The 24,216-nt window shown below is 43.9% G+C and overlaps 1 protein-coding gene across 1 annotated transcript in view; it reads right to left on the bottom strand.

The window, feature by feature from the left end:
• The window catches only part of SBNO2 (strawberry notch homolog 2), a 2,660,605-nt gene that overhangs the window by 1,871,002 nt on the left and 765,387 nt on the right, over positions 1–24,216 (bottom strand). The window contains exon 7 of the mRNA XM_044053813.1: positions 19,119–19,215. Within this exon, the coding sequence (XP_043909748.1) occupies positions 19,119–19,215 (97 nt within the window). The remainder of the gene's footprint in view (positions 1–19,118; positions 19,216–24,216) is intronic.

Genomic DNA, 24,216 nt, shown 5'->3' with positions numbered 1-24,216 from the left:
AGCAAATGAGAACTGAGGTAATTTAGAGAACTGAGGTAATTTAGAGAGGAGTATTATTGGTAAAGCTTAGCGCAAGAGTTTGGAAGGTGAGAGCTGAAGTAAACGGCCAAGTTGGTTCTGAGGCACTGAACAGAGCCCACAATCCAGGATTACGTGAAGACTGACATCATCAGATCTATTGCTTCATATCACAATAAGACACTCTCACTCATTTGCTACTTGTTAGGTAATACCATCATCCACTGAAGCATAAAAAGAGTCTAGAAGTTAGTGATCCTAAAAGCCAAGGAATCAGTCATGTATATTTTTTCCCCAAATCAATTATGCAATGTTTTACACCGTTGAGCAGAGGGTAACACCACAGCTAAACTCAACAGAAATAGAAAAATCTCCCAGCTTGGATAATTCTCTCAGCTCTGACAGTCACCTGGCTATTACTGACAGCCAAATTTCCAATCACTCGATAATGCAAAAAGGGACTGAATATGGTCTGGGCACCTCTCACCTATACATCATACATCTCAATGATATTTGCAATGACGGAGAAACCAAACCTGTTGGAGGAGTATCTGACAGTCAAGCCAGATGACTTTCACTTTCAGTGCAATTACCACACATTATGTATTCAACAGCAGTAATGATGTTTACATTGAACGTTCTGGTATTTTCAACATAAAAAAAAATTATCACTTACTATGATACATGTGACTACAAAAATAAAAAAGACGTACCTAGGCTATGCAACTAAGTTAAAAATTGTCAAATGGATCTTAACCCACACTGTAACTCATACAGATGATGCAGTGCCTTTCACTCCATCACAAAAAACCTGTAAACCAAAGGCAAGCAGTTAAATTATAAGTACTATCCACCACAATCTGATATTTGCTTTCTTAAGGACAATATTCGAAGAGCCTAGACATTAGAAAGTGTGTGTGTGTGTGTGTGTGTGTGTGTGTGTGCAGAATCACGGAACAGGAAAGTACAGTTGTGCAACATCTTACCATAGTGGTAGATGTCCTTCTCTTCACTGTTGCAATATTCATAACATTAGGAATCCCCCTACCTAGGGCAGCCTGACATCTGGTCAGTATACCAAAGCCTTAGGTTGCTGTAAGGTACAATGAACATCACACGTATGCTCGAGTACCACAGATCAAAGGTGATGTGCAGATGTACCATCCTTAGAACTGAAAGCCCCAGTACAAATGCCAATATAGGGAAAACCAAGAGGTGACCAGTACATCCAGAAGAGAAATGGACTAGGGGAAGGAGGGAGGAAGTAAATACTGCAACAGTGAAGAGAAGGACTTCTCCTGTTATGGTAAGACTTTACACAACTGTACTATGTCCTTCCATCTCACTGTCACAATACTCATAACATTAGGGAGAGTGCCAAAGTTAAGGAAGAAACTTGGAAGGACCAGCAGAGCTCTATAAGAAGCCATGAAGGATGGCCCAAGCAAAACCAACTCTAGATCCAGAAATCCCATCCAACTTGTATTGCTTGTTAAAATTATGCACAGATGTCCAGGTAGTTGCCTCAATAACACAGTTACTATCCAAACCCTTGAAAAAAGCACCACAAGAAGCAATAGTAGAATAAGCCTTTACAGAATAAGGAAGGTTCTTACCATGAAAACAACAACAAAAAGAAATAGCTTTTGAAATCCAAAAAGAAACAGTCTTTTGATACAGCTAATCCCAAGGACCTGGGTTGAAAGGAAACAAACTAATCAGATTTCTTAATAGTCTTACCAAAATAAAATCTGAGTTGTCTATGCACATCCAGCGTGTGCAGCACCTTCTCTCTAGCAGATTGTGAAGAAGGAAAAAAATGGGCATATGAATAGACTGCTTAAGGGACAACTCATTCACCACCTTCGGCAGAAAGGAAGGATTAGTACTCACGGACACCCCGCCCTTATGAATCACCAAAAGAGGATGACAAGCCATAAGGGCTTGAAGATCAGACAGTTGTCTGACAGAAGTAATGGCTAACAAAAGAACACTCTTCAAAAGAGCAATACTGCAAGAAAGTTGAAGCTGCAGACTCAAAAGGAGCCAATTTCTCCAAAATAAAATTAAGATCCCAGGGGGAGGATGAACAGGCTTTCCTGGCAGGCTGAATATGAAGGACACCTTAAAAGGAATTGCTTAGCTTAAAACCTAGAAGCTAAGGGAGGAGATAAAGGCAGACAAGCAGAGATGGCAGTTAGGTGGGCCTTAACAGAAGAAGCCAACTCAGCTTTCAGCAATTCACACAGAAGACAGAACCAAAGGAACATCCACAGAAAGTGGATCCAGGTAACAAGAAAGATACCAAACATAAAACCTTTTCCATATCGTTAATCAGGATTTCCTGGCACTTATTTTCCTGGCCTCCTGCAGGACCCTCAGAAAAAAAGTGTATGTGGAATCAAAATCCTATCACCCACAGAGTCAGCTGAACAGTACACAGGTGGGGATGGATGAGAGATCCCTTGTATTGCATAGGTCCATCCTGTCAGGTAATGTATGACGACTGCGCTTGGCTAAATGTAGAAGAGGGAACCAATGCTGTCTCAGCCAAAAGGGAGTCACCATCAAGATTTTAGTGGCATCCTCTTGAATTTTGAACAGGACTTTTGGAATGAGGGGAAGGGGAGGGAAAGCAAAGAAACATCATCTTCCAAGAAAGAGAGGGTGTCCATCTTCCACGCCAGAGGACCTGGGACTCTGGCACAAAATAGAGGAAGTTATCTATTCAGAGAGGAGGCAAACAGATCTATTTGTGGAGTACCCCACTGGTGGACAATGTACAGAAATGCATCCCTGTGAAATATCCATTCATGGGACTGAGTTAAGGACCTGCTCAGAGTGTCTATCACAATGTTTAGACCTAAAGGAATGTAAACTTCCTGATGAGAGTCCCTCGATACTGGACAGTAAGATCCTAAAAGAAGTGCTGACTGACAAAGATGGTAAGATCTTGTTCCCCCTGTTTATTTATATAGCACATCACTGTGATGTTGTCCTCTTAACACCTTGACAGGTTCTGGGGAGGAGAGGATGAAAAGCCTGAAGAGCCAGCAGAAGGACTCATCTCTTCGAAACTGATGTGCTCCTGTTGAAGAGGAGACCAGACTACCTGCATCTTTAGTGAGCCAAAAGGTGCTCTCTATTCCACATATGAAGCATCTGTGAACAGTTCCTGAGAGGGAAGAGGGGGATGAAAAGGGAGCTCTGGATTTAAGGACAACTACTGGATCCACTAGTGGAGTTCCTTCTTGAGACAAGGTAAAAGAGGAACTACAAATTCTAAAGGACGAGCATGCTGAACCCAAAATGACTTCAGGAACCACTGAAACATCCTCCTGTTAAGTTTGGCCAGAGGAAACATAGGAATGGTGGATGCTATGAAACCCAGAGCTTTCAGAAACTCCCTTGCTATAACTGAAGCCAGAGAAAGAAGAGTCTGAAAGAAGGAAATGAGGGTCAAGGCCTTTGGAGGAGGCAGGGATGCCAGAAAAGTCACCGTCTCAACCCTGCAACCCAGAAAAATGTGGCCCTGAGGAGTCAGAAAAGACTTTTTGAAGTTTACTGTAAACCCCAGGCTCTGAACAAGAGAAATGGCAAAATGGAGATTTTACAACAGGATCTCTGGAGAGGATGCCTGAAACAGTAGGTCATCCAAGCAGGGAAAGACTTTGATCCCTTGAAGCCTGCAAAAAGCTATTGCAGGCACAAGACATTTGGTGAATACCCTTGGGGCAGTAGAAAGGCCAAAGGGCAAAGCAGAGAACTGAAAATGCCAGAAAGCAACAGAGAAATGCAAAAACTTCCGGAAAATGGGATGGATCAGAATATGGAGATAAGCATCCTTGAGATCCAGAGATACTGCACAAGCTTGAGGAAGCAAGAGAGGGTACAAAGTCTGAAAAGGAGGCACTTTCAGAAAAGTGTTTATATGAGAGAGGTCTAGAAATGTTCTCCAAGTACCCTTCTTTCTGGATATTAGAAACATTATGAAGTAAAATCCACTCCTCTTTGGGACACAGGCATCTCTTGAATAGTACCCAGAGTCAAAAGATCCTGAAGCACCTCTGGGAAAAAGGAGAGTTGTTCCCAAGGGTGTAGAGTAATACCCATAAAAGGGGTAAGGATTTCCACACCATGAAATACCCCTGGCAAATAATGGACAGAACTCACGAATCCAGAGTAATCTGTAGCCAATCGGGAAAACAGAAAGAGGAAAATGGCTGGGAAGAATAGGATAGTAAGATAGCCCCTGGTTTATCTGCAAAGGAAGACTTTTGAGGCCCGGAAGTCTGAGCAACCTTACTAGGGGGAGCCTGCTTGCAGCCATTTCTGCCCTTAAGAGGAGGGCAAGATTGCCTGCAAACAAAGGCTGGCTTATTGGGATTGTTTCTTCTGTTCCTAAACTTCAGAGAAACTAACAAGTTTGAGTTTCTTTAAAGCCTTACCCTCATCCCAAAGGGACTTAAATCAGAAGCAGCTTCATCAAACAAGTGTTTATCAACAGGGGCACCCATCAACTTAGCCTTGATATCATAAACAAAGGCTAACACCTCCTCATCACTAACCCAAAAGCAGATGCCCTAAAAGAAGCATCTGCTGCATCATAGCTACACTTATTGGAATGACGAGCCACCTGGGAGGAAGTCCTTAAGGTAAAGAGCAGAAGTTTTACCCTCAGAGTCTAGATCATCAGATATAACCTAACGCCTGGGATAGAACAGCCAGCACATACCTGAATATCTGGGTCTAAAGATTAATGGCCCTAAAAGCCAAGGTAGCCGAGGTGTAAACCTTCTTACCTAGCCTTTCCATGGTTCTGCTGTCTTTATCAGAGGGCAGTAACTTCAGTGAAGGAAGCAACTGAAAGTGGTTGCCAGAAACTACGAGACATCACGGAGGAGTCAGCAGCAGGACACCTATACAAAAATTTACACTACTCAGGCACCCTATAAAACCTTTCAGGTTTCTTGGGAGCAGGGGATGAGAGTCTGGAGCTTTAGAGGCATTGGAAAATGCATCCAACAGAGCAGCCAAAACAGAAGGAACAAAAGAAGGTTTAGGAGACTTCATCTGCAGCAACTCATAGTACTTATGAATCTCAGAGACCAGAGTACAATCCCACTTAAAGAACTCCATCACCCATAAGATTGTGATCCCAACAGACCTCTTCAAATGGAGTATCAAGACCGGTAGATTCTTCTTCTTCTGACCCAAAGTCGAAAGGAGAAGGAGTCTGAGAATAAGCAAGGGATTCCTCATCCAAATCTAACTCCTCCTCAGAGGAATCCTGTTCCCTGTTTTTTCAAGGGGAGTAAAGGATTGGGGGGGTTGAAACAGTAACACCATGAGAATGTTTCAATGCCATCAAAGCACTAAACCCTCAGTGAAGGCCTGCCACGAAATCTGTGCATTCACAGGGGCAGTAGAAACGGGTTTAGTTTTTTGTTTTTTCTTCAATGGGATGTCTGCCTTATAAAACAGGAAAGGCCCTGACACAGGACAGCAATTCAATGGTAGTAGGAACTTCTCTGACTAAAATCTGAGGAACACTCCTAGGCCCCCTGCAAATTATCAATCAAGGTTCTCCCTGAGTAGCTGCCTCAAGAACACAGTTAGTATCCAAACCCTTGCAAAAAAACACCATAAGAAACCACAGCTCTAGTAGAATAAGGAAAGCTCTTACCATGAAAATAACAAAGAGAAACATCCTTTAAAATCCAAAAAGAAATAGTCTGCTTTGATGCAGCTAATCAGAAGGACCTGGGATGAAAGGAAACAGAGCTGATCAGATTTCTTAATAGTCTTATCTAAATAAAATGTAAGTTGTCTATGCAGATCCAACGTGTGCAGCACCTTCTCACTAGCAGATTGTGAAGAAGGAAAAAAATGGGCAAATGAATAGACTGCTTAAGGGACAACTCATTCACCACCTTCGGCAGAAAGGAAGGCTTAGTACGCAAAGACACCCCGCCCTTATGAATCACCAAAAGAGGACGACAAGCCATAAGGGCATGAAGCTCAAACACCTGTCTGGCAGCAGTAAGGGCTAACAAAAGAACACTTTTTAAAGAACAATACTGCAAGAAAGCTGAAGTTACAGGCTCAAAAGGAGCCAGTCAATTTCTCCAAAACAAAATTAAGATCCCAAGGGGGGGCAGGTTTCCTGGGAGGCCAAATATGAAGGACACCTTTAAAGGAATTGCTTAGCTTAAAACCTAGAAGCTAAAGGAGGAGATAAAGGCAGACAAGCAGACATGGCAGTTAGGTGGGCCTTAACAGAAGAAGCAGCCAACCCAGCTTTCAGCAATCCACACAGAAGACAGAACCAAAGGAACATCCACAGAAAGTGGATCCAGGTTACAAGAAAGACACCAAACATAAAACCTCTTCCATATCATAAAGCAGGATTTCCCGGCCTCCTGCAGGACCCACAGGAAAAAAAAAAAGTGTCTCTGTGGAATCAAAATCCTACCATCCACAGAGTCAGCTGAATAGTGGAACAGTGGGGATGGATGAGAGATCTCTTGTCTTGTATAGTCCACCCTGTCAGGTAACTTATGATGACTGCACTTGGCTAAATGTAGAAGAGGGAACCAATGCTATCTCGGCCAAAAGGGAGTCACCAACAAGATTTTAGTGGAGGCCTGCTGAATTTTGAACAGGACTTTTAGAATGAGAAGGGGAGGGAAAGCATAAAGAAATTGACAGGGCTCAGTCCTGGGCCCCCTCTTGTTCGGCATTTATTTTTCTGAAGTGCAGGCAAACATAGGGGGATTGTGGCTGACAAAATTTGCAGATGACTGCAAACTGGGCACCATAATTGACACTCCATCAGACACAGACATCCTCCAGAGAGGTCTCATAGAAATGGATAACTGGTGCCAGATCCATGGCCTTAAGCTCAATGCCAAAAAATGTATAGTCATACCCTTTGGGAAAAATAAGGTAACCCCTAATTACCACATAGGTGGTAATCCATTAAACACAGAAGTTATTATCAGGGACCTGGGGACCCAAGTTGACAGTAACCTCTCTTTTGACACACATTGCCAAAGTGGTTAGGAAGACCTTCTACATTGCCCACCTGATCATGAAGGGATTCACATCCAGATCAGGAGAGGTCATTGTACCCCTGTACTCTTCACTTATCAGACCAATGATTGAGTACAATGCCCCATTCGGAATGTACCTTACCCGACACCTGCAGCAGTTGGAAAGACCCCAAAAGTTCCTCACCAAAAGGATAAAGGGGCTCAAACATATGTCATACGATGCCCGACTGAAGAAACTCCAGCTTTATTCAGTCGCATACCGTCTGCTCAGAGGTGATCTGTGCCTGACATACAAGGCCATGTCCAACCCGGAATTAATGGACATGCTCCACCTCAAAAATCCAAATCCACCAGAGCCACGAGCAAGAGACTTAAACCTCAACACGGATATAAATAGGACGTGCTGGAGGGACAGATTCATCACCCAGAGACTCCCTACACTATGGAACAGAATCCCAGTCCATGTGAGGCAGAGCCCCTCACTGACTCTGTTCAAGAGAAATCTTGACGAGTGGATAGGAGATCGTAGGTTTACCCCGGGAATCATCTCTGTATCACTGCTGGACAGAGGCACAGCAAACTAATGGGTATAGTATTCTCATCCTAAGGGTTGGTGAAAGCCACACACACTCTGGCTAGGCTTATAAATGCCCTAGGGCAGATAGCCTAGTATGAACCTATGAACCTATGAAATATCACCTTCCAAGAAAAAGAGAGGGTGTCCATCTTCCACACCAGAGGACCTGGGACTCTGGCACAAAATAGAGGATGTTGTCTATTCAGAGAGGAGGCAAACAGATCTATTTGAGGAGTACCCCACTGGTGGACAATGTATAGAAATTCATCCCTGTGAAGGATCCATTCATGGGACTGAGTTAAGCACCTACTCAGTGTCTGCCACAATGTTTAGACCTGAAGGAATATAAATTACCTAATGAGAGTCGCTCAATACTTGACAGCACGATCCTACCAGGAGTGCCAACTGGCAAAGATGGTAATATCTTGTTCCCCCTGTTTATTTATATAGCACATCACTGTCTCTCAACACCTTGATAGGTCCTAGAAAGAGGAGAGGATGAAAAGCCTAAAGAGCCAGCAGAAGGAGTCATCTCTTCGAAACTGATGTGCTTCTGTTGAAGAGCAGACCAGACTCCCTGCACCTTTAGCGAGCCAAAAGCTGCTCCCCATTCCACGTCTGAAGCCACTGTGAACAGCTCCTGAGCGGAAAGAGGGGATGAAAAGTAAGCTCTGGATTTAAGGACAACTACTGGATCCACCAGTGGAGTTCTTCTTGAGACAAGGTAGAAGAGCTATAAATTCTAGAAGACTAGGATGCTGAACCCAAAATGACTTCAGGAACCACTGAAACATCCTCCGGTTAAGTTTGGCCAGAGGAAACATAGGGATGGTGGATGCCATGAAACCCAGAGCTCTCAAACTCCCTGGCTATAATAGAAGCCAGAGGAAGAACCGTTTGAAAAAAGGAATAGAGGGTCAAGACCTTCAGAGGAGGCAGGGATGCCAGAAAAGGAACAGTCTTAATCCTGCAACCCAGAAAAATGTGGCCCTGAGGAGTCCGAAAAGACTTTTTCAAGTTTACTGTAAACCCAAGGCTCTGAAGAAGATATGACAAAATGGAGATTTTAAAACAGGATCTCTGGAGAGGATGCCTGAAACAGTAGGTCATCCAAGCAGGGAAATACTTCGATCCATTGAAGCCTGCAAAAAGCTATTACAGGAGCAAGACAATTGGTAAATACCCTTGGGGCAGTAGAAAGGCCAAAGGGCAAAGCAGAGAACTGAAAATGCCAGGAAGCAACAGAGAAATGCAAAAACTTCCTGAAAAGGGGACGGATTAAAATATGGAGATAAGAATCCTTGAGATCCAGAGATACTGCATAAGCCTGGGGAAGCAGGAGAGGGTACAAAGTCTGAAGGGACAACATATGAAAAAGGGGCACCTTCAGAAAAGTGTTTATATGAGAGAGGTCTACAATTGGTCTCCAAGTACCCTCATTTCTGGTTATTAGAAACATTGTGAAGTAAAACCCCCTCCCTCTTTGGGACATGGGCATCTCTTGAATAGTACACAGAGTCAAAAGATCCTGAAGCACCACTGGGAAAAAAGTAGAACTGTTCCCACGGGGGTGGAGAAATACCCATAAAAGGTGTAAGGATTTCCACACCATGAAATACTTCTGGCAAATAACGGAGAGAATGCAGGAATCCTGAGTAATCTGTAGCCAATCAGGAAAATAGAAAGTGGCTGGGAAGAACAGGACAGTAAGATTGCCCTGGTTTATCTGGAAAAGACTACTTCTGACACCCTGAAGTCTGTGCAGCCTTAGCAGGAGGAGCCCGCTTGCAACCCTTTTTGCACTGAGGAGGGAGGGCAAGATTGCCTACAAACAAAGGCTGGCTTATTGGGATTGCTTCTTATGTTCCTAAATTTCAGCGAAACTAACAAGTTTGAGTTTCTGTAAAGACTTACCCTCATCCCAAAGGGACTTGAAACAGCAGCAGCTTCATCAAACAAGTGTGTATTATCCACATGGGCACCCATCAACTTGGCCTTGATATCAAAACAAAGGCTGAAGCCAAGAACACCTCCTCATCACTAACCCAAAAGCAGATGCCCTAGAAGCAGCATCTGCTGCATCACACCTACACTTACTGGAATGATGAGCCAGCTGAGAGGAAGTACTTAATAGGGAACGAGCAGAAGTTTTACCCTCAGAGTCTGGAAGATCAGATATAGCCTGACAGGTCTGGAATAGAAGAACCAGCACATACCTGAATATCTGGGTCTAATGATTAATGGGCACTAAAAGCCTAGGTAGCCAAGGTGTAAACCTTCTTACAGTACAGTTGTGTACATTTACCATAAATGTAGATGTTCGAGTGTATTTACTGCTGCAGTCATTACATTTGGTTTATCTGCCTGCAGGTAGCCCTCAGCCGGCCTGAATATCAAAGTCTTAGATTCCTGAATTGGATGCTGTCTCTTCCATGATGTGAGGTCATCAGGGGTATAAAACATGCAGCCGACGCCACTACATCAGTTTTTCTTGCCCCAGATGTCAGGTGCCCCCATAATGGGAAGCAATTATATGTTAGGTTACACTTCCAACAAAAAGCAAATACACCAGAAAGCTTAAATACACCAAACAAGAAGAAAGGTATATCCAAGAGAAGTCAGGGGGCTGGAGGGAGGGTAACCAGGACTGCAACAGTGAATACACTCTAACATCTACACTTATGTTAAGTGCACACAACTGTACTATGTTCTTCATGTTTCACTGTTGCAGTCATTACATTTGGGTTCATTCCCAAAGCTAAGGAAGACAGGAGAAAGTTAGAGAGCATGAGGACCAGCTATTAAGCCCTGCAAGACTGCAGTGGCAAAACTCTGGATTTAGAAAAAATACGCATGTGGTAATGCTTGGTGAAGGTATGTACAGATCTCCAAATTATCAGCTTCTAGGATGTCCCTGGTAGGGACACCTCTGAGAAAGGCTGTAGAGGTACATGCATCCCTGGTGGAATGTGATCTTATCCCCTGTGGGGTTGGTTTTCCATGGTGCTTATAGCAGAAATTAATGCAATGGGCTATCCACTTAGAAATGGTCTGCTTTGAAATGGCCTTCCCCTCTGTCCCTGCAGCAAAGCCAACTAGCAGCTGTTCAGATTTTCTGAAATGCTTAGTCCTGTCCAAATAAAATCCAAGTTGTCTGTGCACATCCAAAGAGTGCAACATTCATTCTCCTTTGTTTTGTGGATTTGGGAAAAAGTAGGCAAATGAATGGACTGATTAAGGGCCACACTAGACACCACCTTGGGCATAAAGGAAGGATTGGTCCTGAGGGACACCCTGTCTGCATGGAAGATGATGAAGGGCTCCAGTGCCATGAGGGCCTGTAATTCAGACACTCTTCTTGCTGAAGTGATGGCTAGAAGGACGGCTATTTTCCAAGAAAGGAATTTCAACTCTGAAGTGAGCTTTTCCAATACAAAGTTAATATCCCAGGCTGGAGTATGGGCTCTCCTGGGTGGTTTTAAATTTTTTGCCCCTCTGAGGAATTGCTTTAGCAGGGGGTGAGAGAAGAGGGGTTGTTCAGTATTATAATGTGCTGAAATGGCAAAAATATAAATTTTAATTGACGAGAAGGAAAGGCCCTTGTGGAGCATTTCTGTTGAGTACTGAAGAATATGTGGTAAGCTGGGCACCGTTGTGCCCATCCCTTGAGTCTGGCTCCAGGAACAATATCTTTTCCACTTTCCAGCACAGGATTTTCGAGTACTAGGCCTCCTGGCCTCCAGAATGCCATCTAGCTCCTGCTTACTGTGGGATGCTACTGGAGAGCTCAAGGAATTAGCCAGGCTGCAAGGTTCAGCATTTGAAGTGAAGGGTGCAGAATCTGGCCATCCTGCTTGGACAGCAGGGAAAGGGTCTGAGGCAGGGGCCATGGTTCCATCCGTGTCATACTGTGCAAGAGGGGGTACCAGTGCTGGCGTGGCCAGTCTGGTGCAATCAGTATTGTCCTTGGTTTGTCCTGTTTGATCTTTAGCAGAACCTTCGAGAGGAGAGGCAGAGGGGGAAAGGCATAAACTGAGAGGCTTTCCCAGGTAAAGGACAGGGCATCCACTTTCCAAGCTTGACTATGGGAAATCCTTGTGCAGAATTTGTCCAATTGGTAGTTCTGAGGGGAGGCAAACAGGTCTATTTCTGAATTCCCCCCATTTGTTTCTCAAGAGGTTGAATATCTTTGGTTCCAGTTTCCACTCATGTGGGTCCATGAGATTTCTGCTTAGGTTGTCTGTCAATGAATTTAGCTTGCCTGGCAGGAATTGAGCTTGTAGGTGCACTTGGTAGCTCAAGGCTGTGTTCCACAGAGCCATGGCTAGTCTGCAGCGAGCCATGGCTAGTCTGCAGAGAGGGTACGGAGTGGGTTCCTCCCTGCTTGTTTATGTACCACATAACTGTGGTCTTGTCCGTCTTTGCAAACAGTTGTCCTGGAAGAATGTGGTCCTTGAACACAGTCAGGGAATTCTGTAGAGCTAAGATTTCTTTCTGGTTGATATGCAGGTGCATCTGTCTCGGGTTTTATTTACCCTGAATGCACTGCCCTGCCAAGTGAGCCCCCCATGCATAGTCGGATGTGTCTGTTAGGGTTTGGGCGGCTGGGGGTAGAGTGAATGGGAGCCCCTTGTTGTGGTAGCAGGCCTCTGCTCACCAAAGAAACTCTGTCTTTATACAAGGAATGATAGGAATCATTGATTCCAGGTCCTGAGAATGTTGACACCATAGGCTTTTTAGATACCATTGTAGTTTCCTCATATGCAGTCTTGCATATGGAATTAGTAGAATGCAAGAGGCCATGAACCCCAGGGCTTGCAGGATTTACCTTGCAGATAGCTGGGTCTTTGTGGCCAGTAGTTTGAAGTAGGCTGTGAAATAAACTTATCTCTGGAGTGTGGAAAGTCATCTGGGAAGTTGTATTCAAGCTTGCTCCCAGGAATACAATTTGTTGGCATGGTACCAGGTGAGATTTCTTTTAGTTTATGGTGTACCCCAGTGAGTTTAAAAGTTTCTTTATGAATGCCAGATGTTTTAATAGCAATTCTTGGCTTTCTGTCTGAATCGAACAATCGTTCAAGTATGGGTATATCTGAATATTTCTCTGCCTGCAAAATGCAATGGCTGGAGCTAGACACTTTGTGAATACCCTGGGAGTAGTAGATAAGCCAAAGGGAAGTGCAGAGAACTGACAGTGCATGGAGCCTGCCCTGAAGCTTAGGTATTTCCTGCAAGATTCCCTTACTGAAATGTGCAGGAAAGCTTCCTTTAAGTCTAAGGTTGCCAACCAGGTATTTTTGCCTGGCATAGGAAGCAGCTGTTGACGTGTTAGCATCTTGAATTTTGGGATTACCAAAAAGTATTTAAAATGGACAGGTCCAGGATAGGATGCCAGGAGCCGTCTTTTCTGGGTACCAGGAAAAGTCTTGAATAAAAACCTTGTCCCTTTTCTTCTGCTGGGACAGGTTGAATAGCCTTAATACTTACAAGAAACAGAACCTGGTGTTAAGCCTCTGCCCACAGATTTGGGGGTAGGTCTGGCCAACCATTTGGGGTTGGTAGGGTGTGGAAGTGGAATCTGTATCCTTGGGAAACTGTATTCAAAATCCATTTGTCCTGGGTAATGAGTTCCCAGTTTTCTGCATGCAGTGCGAGCTTTCCCCCTAAGGAAGCAGGCAGTTGAGCAGGACTTGGAAGAGACAAGGTTAAGTCATTGTGGCATTTTTCCTTAGGGGGGCGTCTTACTACTTCCAGCTTTGGAAATGGGAGCCCCCCATTGCTTAGACATGCGTACACCTTGAGACTGTAGCCTAGGTGGTCTGCTGTTCCTGGGTTTGGACTGAAGGCCTGGAAAAGACTGGAAAGGACCAATTCTTAGAAGGCCAATGCCTACTAAATCTGGGAGGCTGTACTTACAGGAAATCTTTAACAGTTTGAATAGATTTAGCTTTTTCCTCCATCTTTTTAAGAACTACTTCTGCTTTGTTGCCAAACAGGCGGTCTTGGTTTAAGGGAGCATCCGGTAATTTAGCTTTAATATGATCTGGCAAAATTTGCTCCTTAGGATAAGCATGCCTTCTAAGTACAGACCCAGTGACAGCAGCCCTGCAAGATGCTTCTAGAAAGTCAAAACCACATTGCAAAGTATGTTTACCAACTTGTTCAGCAGAATGCATTAACTCCTGTAATTCTTTATGTTCATTACAGTCCGGAATGAACCTCATTTTCTGTTTAAGTAATCCCATAATATGCTGATAACTTTAACATATGAAACTGGCAATTTAAGGCCCTAATGGCCAAAGTAGCAGACGCGTATACCTTCTTCCCCCATCTGTCCAGGGCCCTGGAATCTCTATCAGAGGAGGTAAGTGTTTTTGGCAGCAGTAGCCTTAATGCCTTTTGGTCCTTGGGAAATGGTCTCTGGATCCGCAGTAGGAGTCTTGAAGAGGAACTTGCGAGAGTCAGGTACTCTATTACTGGTCAGATTTTCTGGGAGCTGGAGGTAGAGTCTGGGGGCAGGCTAGATTCCAAGAAGGCATTATATACAATGTCCAGGACAGGAGAGGTAGCTAAAGGCCTGTGTTGAGGGAGGAGTAAGAATTCCCTAAGCCTCTTTTTGGAGTCAGAGTAATCCCAGCTTTCTCAGCGGAAATGCTCAAGAGAGTGCAAGATTTCACTAAAAGAAAAATCTTCTGGTGGGGAAGCAGAGGGAATGGAATCCTTATAGGTGGATAAGGGCAAATCCTGGTAATCAGAAGAATCAGAAGGAAAATCTGTTCTAGGTCTCTTAGAGGGGGAAGGAAAGGGGGCCTGTATCTGTCTTTATCTTTACGTTTTTTCGGAATATTGGTAGTCGGGTTGGCTTACTGAAGCCATTTCTGGATAGTTAAACAGAGTATCAAAATAATTTGCTGCAAAAATAGACCAACTACTAATAGTTCAGAGGTTGAATAAGGCACAAAACAGACAGTGAGGGATGTCGTGGTCTGGGCCTAAGCAAGGAATGCAGAATGAAAATCTTTACGAGGTATTTGCTTTCCACAGGTAATACAGTTAACTTTTACTGACATCGGTTAAGAGCAAGAAAAAGGATCCCAAACGGGGTACTTGGCTTTTTTGAAGACTTCGGTTCTGAAACTCAAACGAAAATTTCATCAGTTGGCCTACCAGCACTTGCTAATTGCTTCTGCTTCGGGCACCGCATGGCAAGAAAGACTGGTGTAATGGCGTCGGCTGTATGTTTTATACCCCTGACGACCTGACGTCATGGAAGAAGAGACAGCATGTGGTGCAGGAATCCAAGACTTTGATATTCCGGCCGGCTGAGGGTTACCTGCAGGCAGATAACCCAAATGTAATGACTGCAACAGTGAAACACGAACATCTAGCCTTTCCATGGTTCTGCTGTCTTTATCAGAGGGCAGTAACTTCAACGAATGAAGCAATTGAGAGGGCTTGTCAGAAACTACAAGGCATCACTGAGGAGTCAGCAGCAGGACACCTGTACAAAAATTTACAGTACTCAGGCACCCTATAAAACCTATCAGGTTTCTTGGGAGTAGGGGATGAGAGTCTGGAGCTTTAGAAGCAATGGAAAATGCATCCAACAAAGCAGCCAAAATAGGAGGAACAAAAGGTTTAGGAGATTTCATCTGCAGCAACTCATAGTACTTATGAATCTCAGAGACCTGAGCATAATCCCACTTAAAAAATCTCTATCATCCATAAGATTGTGTCCCCAAGAAATCTCTTCAAAGGGAGTATCATGACTGGTAGATTCTTCTTCCTCTGACCCAAAGTCCAAAGCAGAAGGAATCTGAGAAGAATAAGCAAGGGATTCCTCATCCGAATCAAACTCCTCCTCAGAGGAATGTTTTTTTTTTTTTTAAGTGGAGTAGAGGACTTGGAGGCGGGGGTTGGAACAGAAACACCATGAGAATGTTTCAATGCCACCAAAGCACTAAACCCTCAGTGAAGGCCTGTCACTCACTCTGTGCATCCATAAAGGCAGGAGAAACATGTTTAGTTTTTTTCTTCAATGGGATGTCTGCCTTATAAAACAGGGAAGGCCTTGACACAGGACAGCATTCAATACTGGTAGTAGGGACTTCTCTAACTAAAATCTGAGGAACACCCCTAGGCCACTTGCAAATGATCAGTCTTGGTTCCCCCTGAAAATCAGAAATGGATGTCTGCAAAGCCTGCTCAGACCTGCTTAAAGCCAGATCCCTGCTGGCCTCTAACCTGGTCATGGCAGAGGAATCCGACAACAAAGCCAGGGGAACCTCAAGGCATTCACTCACCTCAAGAGAAACGTCCGTTGGTGGCTGCCTTCTTCCCTGGAGACTGTCCCTTTAAGTGGAAAGTTGCCTCCATTGTATCGCATGTGAGAAGTTTAAGATGCCAAATCTCAAGATACAATGCCAAAGAAGAAAATCTACTACTCAAAGTTTAGGTACAAAACTCTGACAGATGGAACAGGACATATGGTTGTGTGAGGCGCCAAGGCAAAACAGTTTGTGGCAGTCTTTATGGGGAATCTGTCTCCCACACTGGCATTTACCCTTCTTGGATGACATGAAATCCCACAAGCAATAAAAAGACAAATAAAGAAGGAACCCCAGTGGGACACTTATCTGCAATGGCTTGGTGAAACCAGCAACAAAACGTATGCATTCAAATCGACGATTAAGAGTTGGCATTCGGACTGGCGGCAAAGAAGTTCTGAGGGTGGTATGTCTGGACATCACTTGTACACCCTAAGCTACACGAGGACCGTGTGTGATGTACGGAGTACCTTAAAACAACTTAAGGCTTTGGTATACTGGCCAGATGTTGGGCTGTCCTAAATGGGAATACCTAATGTTATGAATACTGCAACAGTGAGATTGAAGGACATCTAGTACTACATTTTATGAGCTACAGCTTGTTACACAAACTGAAAAGAGGGTAGCAGTTGTCCCAGATTTTCTATAATCACCCACAGAGCACCCCCTTATTCCCTTCTACTTGTTTAATCTTTCACACTGTTAAAACCTGCAGGTCAAGAACCGCATACAGTAGTACAACTGCTAGTGAGACTAAACAAGAACGACGGGAGTGAGAGGCCTTTGACAGTTCATTAACTCTTGGGGGGGGTGCGGCAGGTCAGCTTGCTCCATTGCAGACATGTGATGGAGAATAGCCAATCTCCTCCAGCAATCAGCCCAGCAGGGTCCATGTTATCCGTGCCAAACCCCCTAAGCCAAGAAAGCATGTATAAAAGCACACATGCACCTCCAAAGGAGCAGCTAAATTATGGCCTGCAACCTGCCAACAGGGAAGGGAGTCTGGGCAGCTCTGCATGATCAATGGACTGACCCAACTCCCACATAACTGACTCTCGCCTCTAAAAGTAACAAGCTGACTGAGTTCTCATCTCGGCTGGGGAACAAATAGGCTACAGGACTCTTGGTCTGACTGGGGAATAAGTGGGCCCAGTTCTCATAGCTGACACAGGAAGACATGAGCTGAAAGGTGAGCAACTGGGTGACTTGTGCAAGCAAAAACAGGATAAAAAAGAAAACAGTCCACAGGACAAACATTTTTCAAGCCTTTACCAAAAGCAAAAATGGCATACAAACAACCACTATTGGTCAGTGGGTGGAGGTAAATGCATACAAGTAAGGAGAACAACAACCTGCAGCTCTAGGCATTTCAAATATTTTTTGCCACTATAAAATGATGGATGCCTGCCTGGCATCCTTATACAGTCCCATCACTTAAAGACAGCAGTTGCACATGCCAGTTACATCTCATTAGCGGCACTCACACATCAGTAATAACTGAGCTGGCAAAATTAATGAAGTGTTCCCCTCTTTGCTTACTTCCTCAAACAAGGACCTAAGCAACTAATCACAGTATGACAATCTTAACTAACCATGCCAGTTTTCCTGTGAAAAATCTTTGCAGTAACAGCAATACACATTTTAAGTTCTACAAAAGGCCATACCCTACTACATACTAGAACAGGTCCACCTCCTTTCACTCTAAAAGCAAAGCAGCCCATACTGCTTACATGACAACAAAGTGTGCATGCTGTGTCATCATACCCTTGGTAACGTTATAATTTTATTCAACATTATACAAAAAATCTGCCCCAGTGGCATACAGGGATAAAGCCCTGACTACACCCCAGTTTACCCAGGTTCTATTAGCAGCTCGGGTGACTGACAGAGCAGCAGGAAGGGATAGGCGTGCCCCTGCACATGGATGTAATGGCAGCTAAGCCCCTAAGACTCTCTTAGGATCCACAACTGGCTCCCCGCAATACTTAAGTCCAAGGGGTAAGAGAGAAGTTAGCAGACCAAGTGTGGACATGGGGCAGTGGGGAGCTGGGCTGGTTAAATGATGTCCCAAGGGGGACCAAAGAAATTATATAAAACCAAGATCTTCCAAAAAAAAGCTTATACAACAACAACAACCAGAAAAGGAATTTGTCACCCAAACCGAAAAAAAATAATTTTACATTTTAAACAAAATGATTATAATTTTAACTTTTTAAACTTTGAATTTTACATTTTTTAATTTTAAATTTAAAGTTTGAAACCTCAAACATTTTTTAATATGTATTTTTTTTAAACACACGTCTGTCTAGCTTGCTTAGTGTTACATAAAAAGAAACCATAATAGCCTGCAACCCTGGCAACAGACATCAGAATACTGTGTCTACATCCAAAGGAGGTATGGGAGTTTATCATCAATGCTAGCAAAATCACAGTGAATCAGGTATTGCTATTAATAAAACCAGATCAGCAAACATCTGGCACAGACTGGGCCTGTTATACAGTACAAAAATGGCAAGTAATACACCAGCCAATCAGTGCACTGTACTCCATAAGGGATTCAGGTGTGATGAGAAAAACACCAGCACAGAAGCCAAGGTATAACAGACAACTGCAGTTTACTTGCAAGCCACTAAAGGGTGGAGTCAGAAAGGCCCAAAATGAAAAACACGACTGCCATGCCACTATCACATGGACATAGCTGAACTTACATAAAATATGTTTCAAAACCAGGGGAAGGTGGTGATTTAGAGTACTAATGCCAAGGAAAAAGGAGGACTGAAAAAGTGGGATATACTGGGAAAACTAAAATATCAGGCTAAGGAGCAAAAGATTGTGTTCAAGAAAATATTTGTCACCCTAGATCTTTTGTGATTAAGATCAATATGGCACTCAGACTATTCCTTCTAAACTACAAGATCTTAGAGACTAATCATTTTCTTGGGCATAGGACAATAGTACTCAATATGAGGCCACACACACATTTCGCTCCAATACATACACACCTTCTAAACACCATGTCTACATTTCTGCGTGTCCCTAGGATGTGAAGTGGTACATATAAATGGTAAAAGGATGGACTGCCATCTAGCACTACCTAAACTGTGCAAGAATCTCAGTAACTTGGCATCTCTAAAGTCTTACATTTTGGAGGGACATATTCTGCATAGGTTTCTGCATGGCCCAATTCTTCTGATTCTTCACTGTCTCCCTCGTCCTCATCTTCTGCAGGCGGCTGTGGCTGTAAAAATAAACCTACAATGATTTTTTGAAAAGAGAGGCATTACTTTACATAATGTATGTTCTCACCCTTAAAATAACTATACTCAGGAGCTTGCTCACATTCTGTGTAGCAAAGTAGGCTGTCATTTTTTGAGGATCAGGAAATGGATCCTCATGAATCAGAAATACAGCTATGTTAAAGAAGCCACAGAAAAATGAAGACATCAAGAATAAAGACACCATTTCTAGCTTTAGATTTCAACAGAAGTCAGTACTTCAAAAACCAGAAGTTTTCACTTCACTGAATTCTCCAACTAAAAACTACAATGTCCTCCAGCACAGGTATGCACAGGGTTGCCAGACGTCCCTATTTGAGGAGGACTGTCCAGAGCTCAGCAGCCCAATCCACAGTCCAGCACTGCTTTTTAAAATCCCAGCAAAACAGGCTCCACTTTGTGATTTTTGATTGGCTCATACACCGGCATATGGGCCAATCATAAATCGCAAAGCGAAGCCACTTCTGTTCAATGTGGAACAGCGAGCTGTTCCACATTAAACAGAAGCTCCACTGTGCGATTTTTGGTTGGCTCATATACTGGCAAACGAACTAATCAAAAATTGCAAAGCAGAGCCACTTCAGTATAATACTGAACTGCCTGCTGTTCCACATGAAACCCCCTTTTTTTTGTCCCTATCTGTCCAAATAGAAATCTGGCAACCCTGGGTACACAACAAATCTGCTAGTCTTTCAAAGCTATTCAGGTATGTTTTGTTACTGCAACAGTATTTTCTTGAATCATTTAGTAATTTCACCAGAATCATGGGAAGGACAGCACAAGACAGGTTACATCAAAGTATACATCTACCACAAAGTATTGTTTACTAGACCAGATCCTGTAACACTTCATGCATTTCAAAAGAAAAAAATATGAAAAAAAGTTGCTGTGTTCTTACCATAACATTCCATCTGTACTGTTCCATCTTCATTCATGCATTCATTACTGATGGGTGTCTGTTCTGTCCTCGGAACCACGTTGGCCTTATAACAAAGCTTGTGCCAGCTAAAAACTCTCAAGCTATGCTTTTATCCATGTCCTTCTCCCAGTTACCTCAGATCGAGTTTGCCCATAACAAGTAAAGCAGAGGCTTTTTCTGAGCAGAAACAGGACCCAATCCGTTCCTCCAAGAGTCTCTGGAGGGGGAAGGCGGGGTGGGACCTAATGAATGAATAAAGATGAACAACACAGATGGAATGTTACGGTAAGAACATAACTTCTTTATCTGATGTTGTTAGCCTTCATTCATTCATTCCTTACTGATAGGACAGAGTCCCTAGCTACCCTTAGTCCTGGGAGGCCCTTATGGAAGGATGTTCCCGAGTACCACTGAACCAAAGGATGCTCTCCCTCTGGAGACCAGATCCAATTTATAATGAGTAATAAAGGTATGAGGGGTAACCCAAGTCGCAGCTGCATAAATATCATCCAATGAAGCCCTTGCATGAAAACCAGCTTAAGTTGCCACTGACCTGGTGGAGTGTGCTCTGACTTTGCATGGTAGAAGAGACATTACTCCATTGGTAAATTAAGGATATACAGTTTTTCAACCACTTGGACATAGTTACTTCTGAGACAGGGTCTCTCAGCTGCGGGCCTGAATAGAACACAATAAGAGGTTCTGTATTACGTATTTGACTTGGTTCTATGCAGGTAAAAACGTAATTGCTATGCACATCCAGGAAATGAAGACAATATTCACCTTTGTTTGAGTACTTGGGGAAAAAAAGACTGGTAAGTCAATTGTTTGGTTAATTGTCAATTCTAAAATTACTTTGGGGAGGAAGGAAGGGTTAGTCTAGAGCGATATTCTGTTCTTATGAAATAGCATAGAAGGGCATTTAACACACAAGGCCTGAAGATCAGAAATGCATCTGGCTGAAGTTACAGCTACCAAAAACATTGATTTCCAATACAGGAACTTTAAGTCGAAAGTGGAAGCAGGCTCGAAAGGAGGTCGAGTCAGGGACTGTAGTACCAGCGTTAAATTCCAAGGTTCTATGGGTTCCCTGAAAGGTGGTCTGATATGCGAGACTCCTTTTAAGAAAATTTTGCAGAGACTATGGGAGATTAGTGATGAGTCTTGGAACCCATTATGGAAATTCAAGATAGCAGCCAGGAGCACTTAGATGGTTGAAGGTGCTGATCCTGAATGAAGAAGTCTTGAAAGGTAATCCAAAACTACACTAACAGGGGCTGTAGAAGGGGTCTAGTTGTTTTTGCCAGGACCAGATAAAGAACCTCTTCCACTTGCTGAGGTAGATTTTCCTGGTGGATGGTTTATGTGAAGCCAGAAGGATACTGCATACTGGGGAGGTAAGGTTATTCTGCCTGGTGATTACCGGAAGTGGAGAAATCAAGCTGTCCGCTTAAGACTAGATATGTTTGGGTGAGTCAAGCCTTGTGGGTGCGAAATAAATTCTGGAGTTGGATCGAGAACCCAAGGTTGATATACTAGGTGAGGCCAGAGGAAGGGAAAACAAATTTGTTGTGGCCAGTAAGGTGCAATGAGGATTATCCTGCTTCTCAGATGAAGGGCTTTCTTTAGCACTTGAGGGATCAGGGGAAAGGGAGTGAAAACATACAGAAGTCCAGTAGGCCAATTGTTTATCAGAGCATCCCTCGGTGACTCCCCTGCAGGAGAATGAGGGCAAAGTAGCTGCTGCATTTGTGATTTACTGGAGAGGCGAAGCGGTTGCAGCAAGGCTGGCCTCAGCAGCTGAAGATCTTCATCACAATAATTGGATTGAGGGACCACTCGTGAGGCAGCAGGATATATCTGCTCAGTTTGTCTGCAACCCTCTTGGAACGCTTGGGAATAGGCGTATCAATCAGAAAGCGGTTGGAAGCTACTAACCATTGCCAAATTCTCATGGCCTCTCAACACAACGAGTAGGACTTGGCTCCCCTTGGTTTGTTGATGTACCAGACTACAGACATGTCTGGTTGAACAGCAATTGTTCCTGACTGAAGGATGGACTGAAATGCTTGCAATGCCAGAAGCACTGCCCTCAGTTCTAGGACACTGATATGCAGGTTGGCCTTTAAGTCTGACCAAGTACCTTGGACTGTCTTCCCACGGTGAAGCCCCCCACCCTATCAGGGAAGCATCCATGGTCACTGTGGCCCTGGGCTGTTGTGGGCAAAATAGGCGACTCCATAGATTTTAGTCTGGCTTCAGCCACCACATTAAATCCTGTTTGCATCGCTGAGTTACCCGTATTAGAAAAGACAAGGGATGGTGCAGGGGGTAACACTGAGTTAGGAGCCAATGGAGAATTCTCACATGAAGTCTTGTTAGGGGCACTATGGTGACTGAAGCCGCCATGGATCCCAGGAGTTGATGAACTGCCCGAGCTGAGGCTAGGTTTTGACAGGGTATCACTTGGATTTGGGATCTTATCCTGTGTAATCTGTGGTTCGAAAGAGAGACAAGGCAAGTGTGTGTATTGAAATTTGCTCCTATAAACTCCAAGGTTTGAGAGGGAATCAAATTGCACTTTCAACAGTTTATAGAGACTGGTGAACACTCTGGAGGCTGTCTAGAGTCCGAAGGGCAGCGTGTGGAATTGAAAATGATTGGCTCCTAGCCAGAAATAAAGAAATCTTCTGGAGTGTTTGTCCATTTTTACGTGGTAATATGCATCCTGAAGATCTATTGAGCACATCCAATCATCTTTCTCCAAAAGCAAAAGGATAGACTGAACCGTGACCATCTCGAATTTTTCTTGTTTGACAAATTTTTTCAGGATGCTGAGATCCAGAATTTGTTTCCAGTCCCCCTTTTTTTTTTTTTTTTGGCACTAAAGAATCTCGAGTACAATCTGGATCCTATCAGGTCTGGTGGGACTGTTTGGATAACACTTTTTTGAAGCAGCTTTTGAATTTCCTGTGCTGCTGTTTCCCTTTGACTGGGTAGAACGTTGGGAATTTGTCTTGGTGACTTTGGGTAAAAGTTGAACGGGATGTGACATCCTCTGGTTATGATCCATTGAACCCATAAATCTGATGTTGAAAGCCAAGCAGAATGGTGCAAGAGAAACGTCCCCCAACTGCTTCCAGAGGAAAGCTATTGGGCCGCTCCTCAGGAGTGTTGATAGGGTTGCCCAGAGAATGAGTTTCTGGACGCCTGGTTACATTGATCCCCTCTGTCCCTATAGGGGCGCCTTCTGGATGAATTACCCCCTTTGTCCCAGGAGTATACTCTCTCCATGTGTGTCATGAAAAGGACCCTGCGATTTCTTGTGTCACATCTTTCTGCTCCTCTGGTTCCTAGAGTAGGGACACTGAGGGGTGGAAAAACGTAAGCCCATGCCAGACAGGATCTTGCCATCCTTCTCACACCTGGCCAATTTGTCTTTCACTTTCTGGCCAAAAAGGGAAGAAGCTTCCACTAGAGCATTCAGAAAGGAAGATTTAAAGGGCTATGCAAAGTCACAAAGGTGCATCCAGGCATCACGTCTCATAAAACCTGAACCCGGAGCTCTAGCCGCTCCTTCAGTGGCGTTGGAGAGTGAACGCATGGAGGAGTTGGATATGGATTCCAGGGTAGCAAGCTGCGAGGCAACCTTATTGCGTACTCTGTCAGAGACTGCTCCTGCTAAGGTTTCAGAGTTTGGAAATTAGGTCTCTCTGAAGCCTGGTGAAGCGTGCCAGATAATTCAAAGACCTAACTGCAAAGGTCGATGATGCAAAGACTCGCTTCCTTAATCTGTCCACCGCCCAAGACTCCCTGTTTGGGGGGTCAACAGTCTGGCTTTCCTCTGCAAATTCCTTTTTTGTGGCAACTGGCACCATCACGTCTACTGGAAGACCCATGGACCAGTGAGGGTTCTGTTTGGGAGGGGATAGAATCTTGTCTGGTCTCCGTGGGATTGGTTCAATAATATCAAGACTCTTCCATGTGCACTGCACGATGAGCTGAACCAGCTCATCTGCAGGCTGGGTCACCCAGGAGGTAGAAG

This window comes from Protopterus annectens, chromosome 13.part0 (genome assembly GCF_019279795.1).
Source record: "Protopterus annectens isolate FY-2018-M chromosome 13.part0, PAN1.0, whole genome shotgun sequence".
NCBI lineage: Eukaryota > Metazoa > Chordata > Ceratodontiformes > Protopteridae > Protopterus > Protopterus annectens.
Note: the sequence above shows the minus strand (reverse complement) of the source record. Positions and strands in the feature narration are given on the sequence as shown.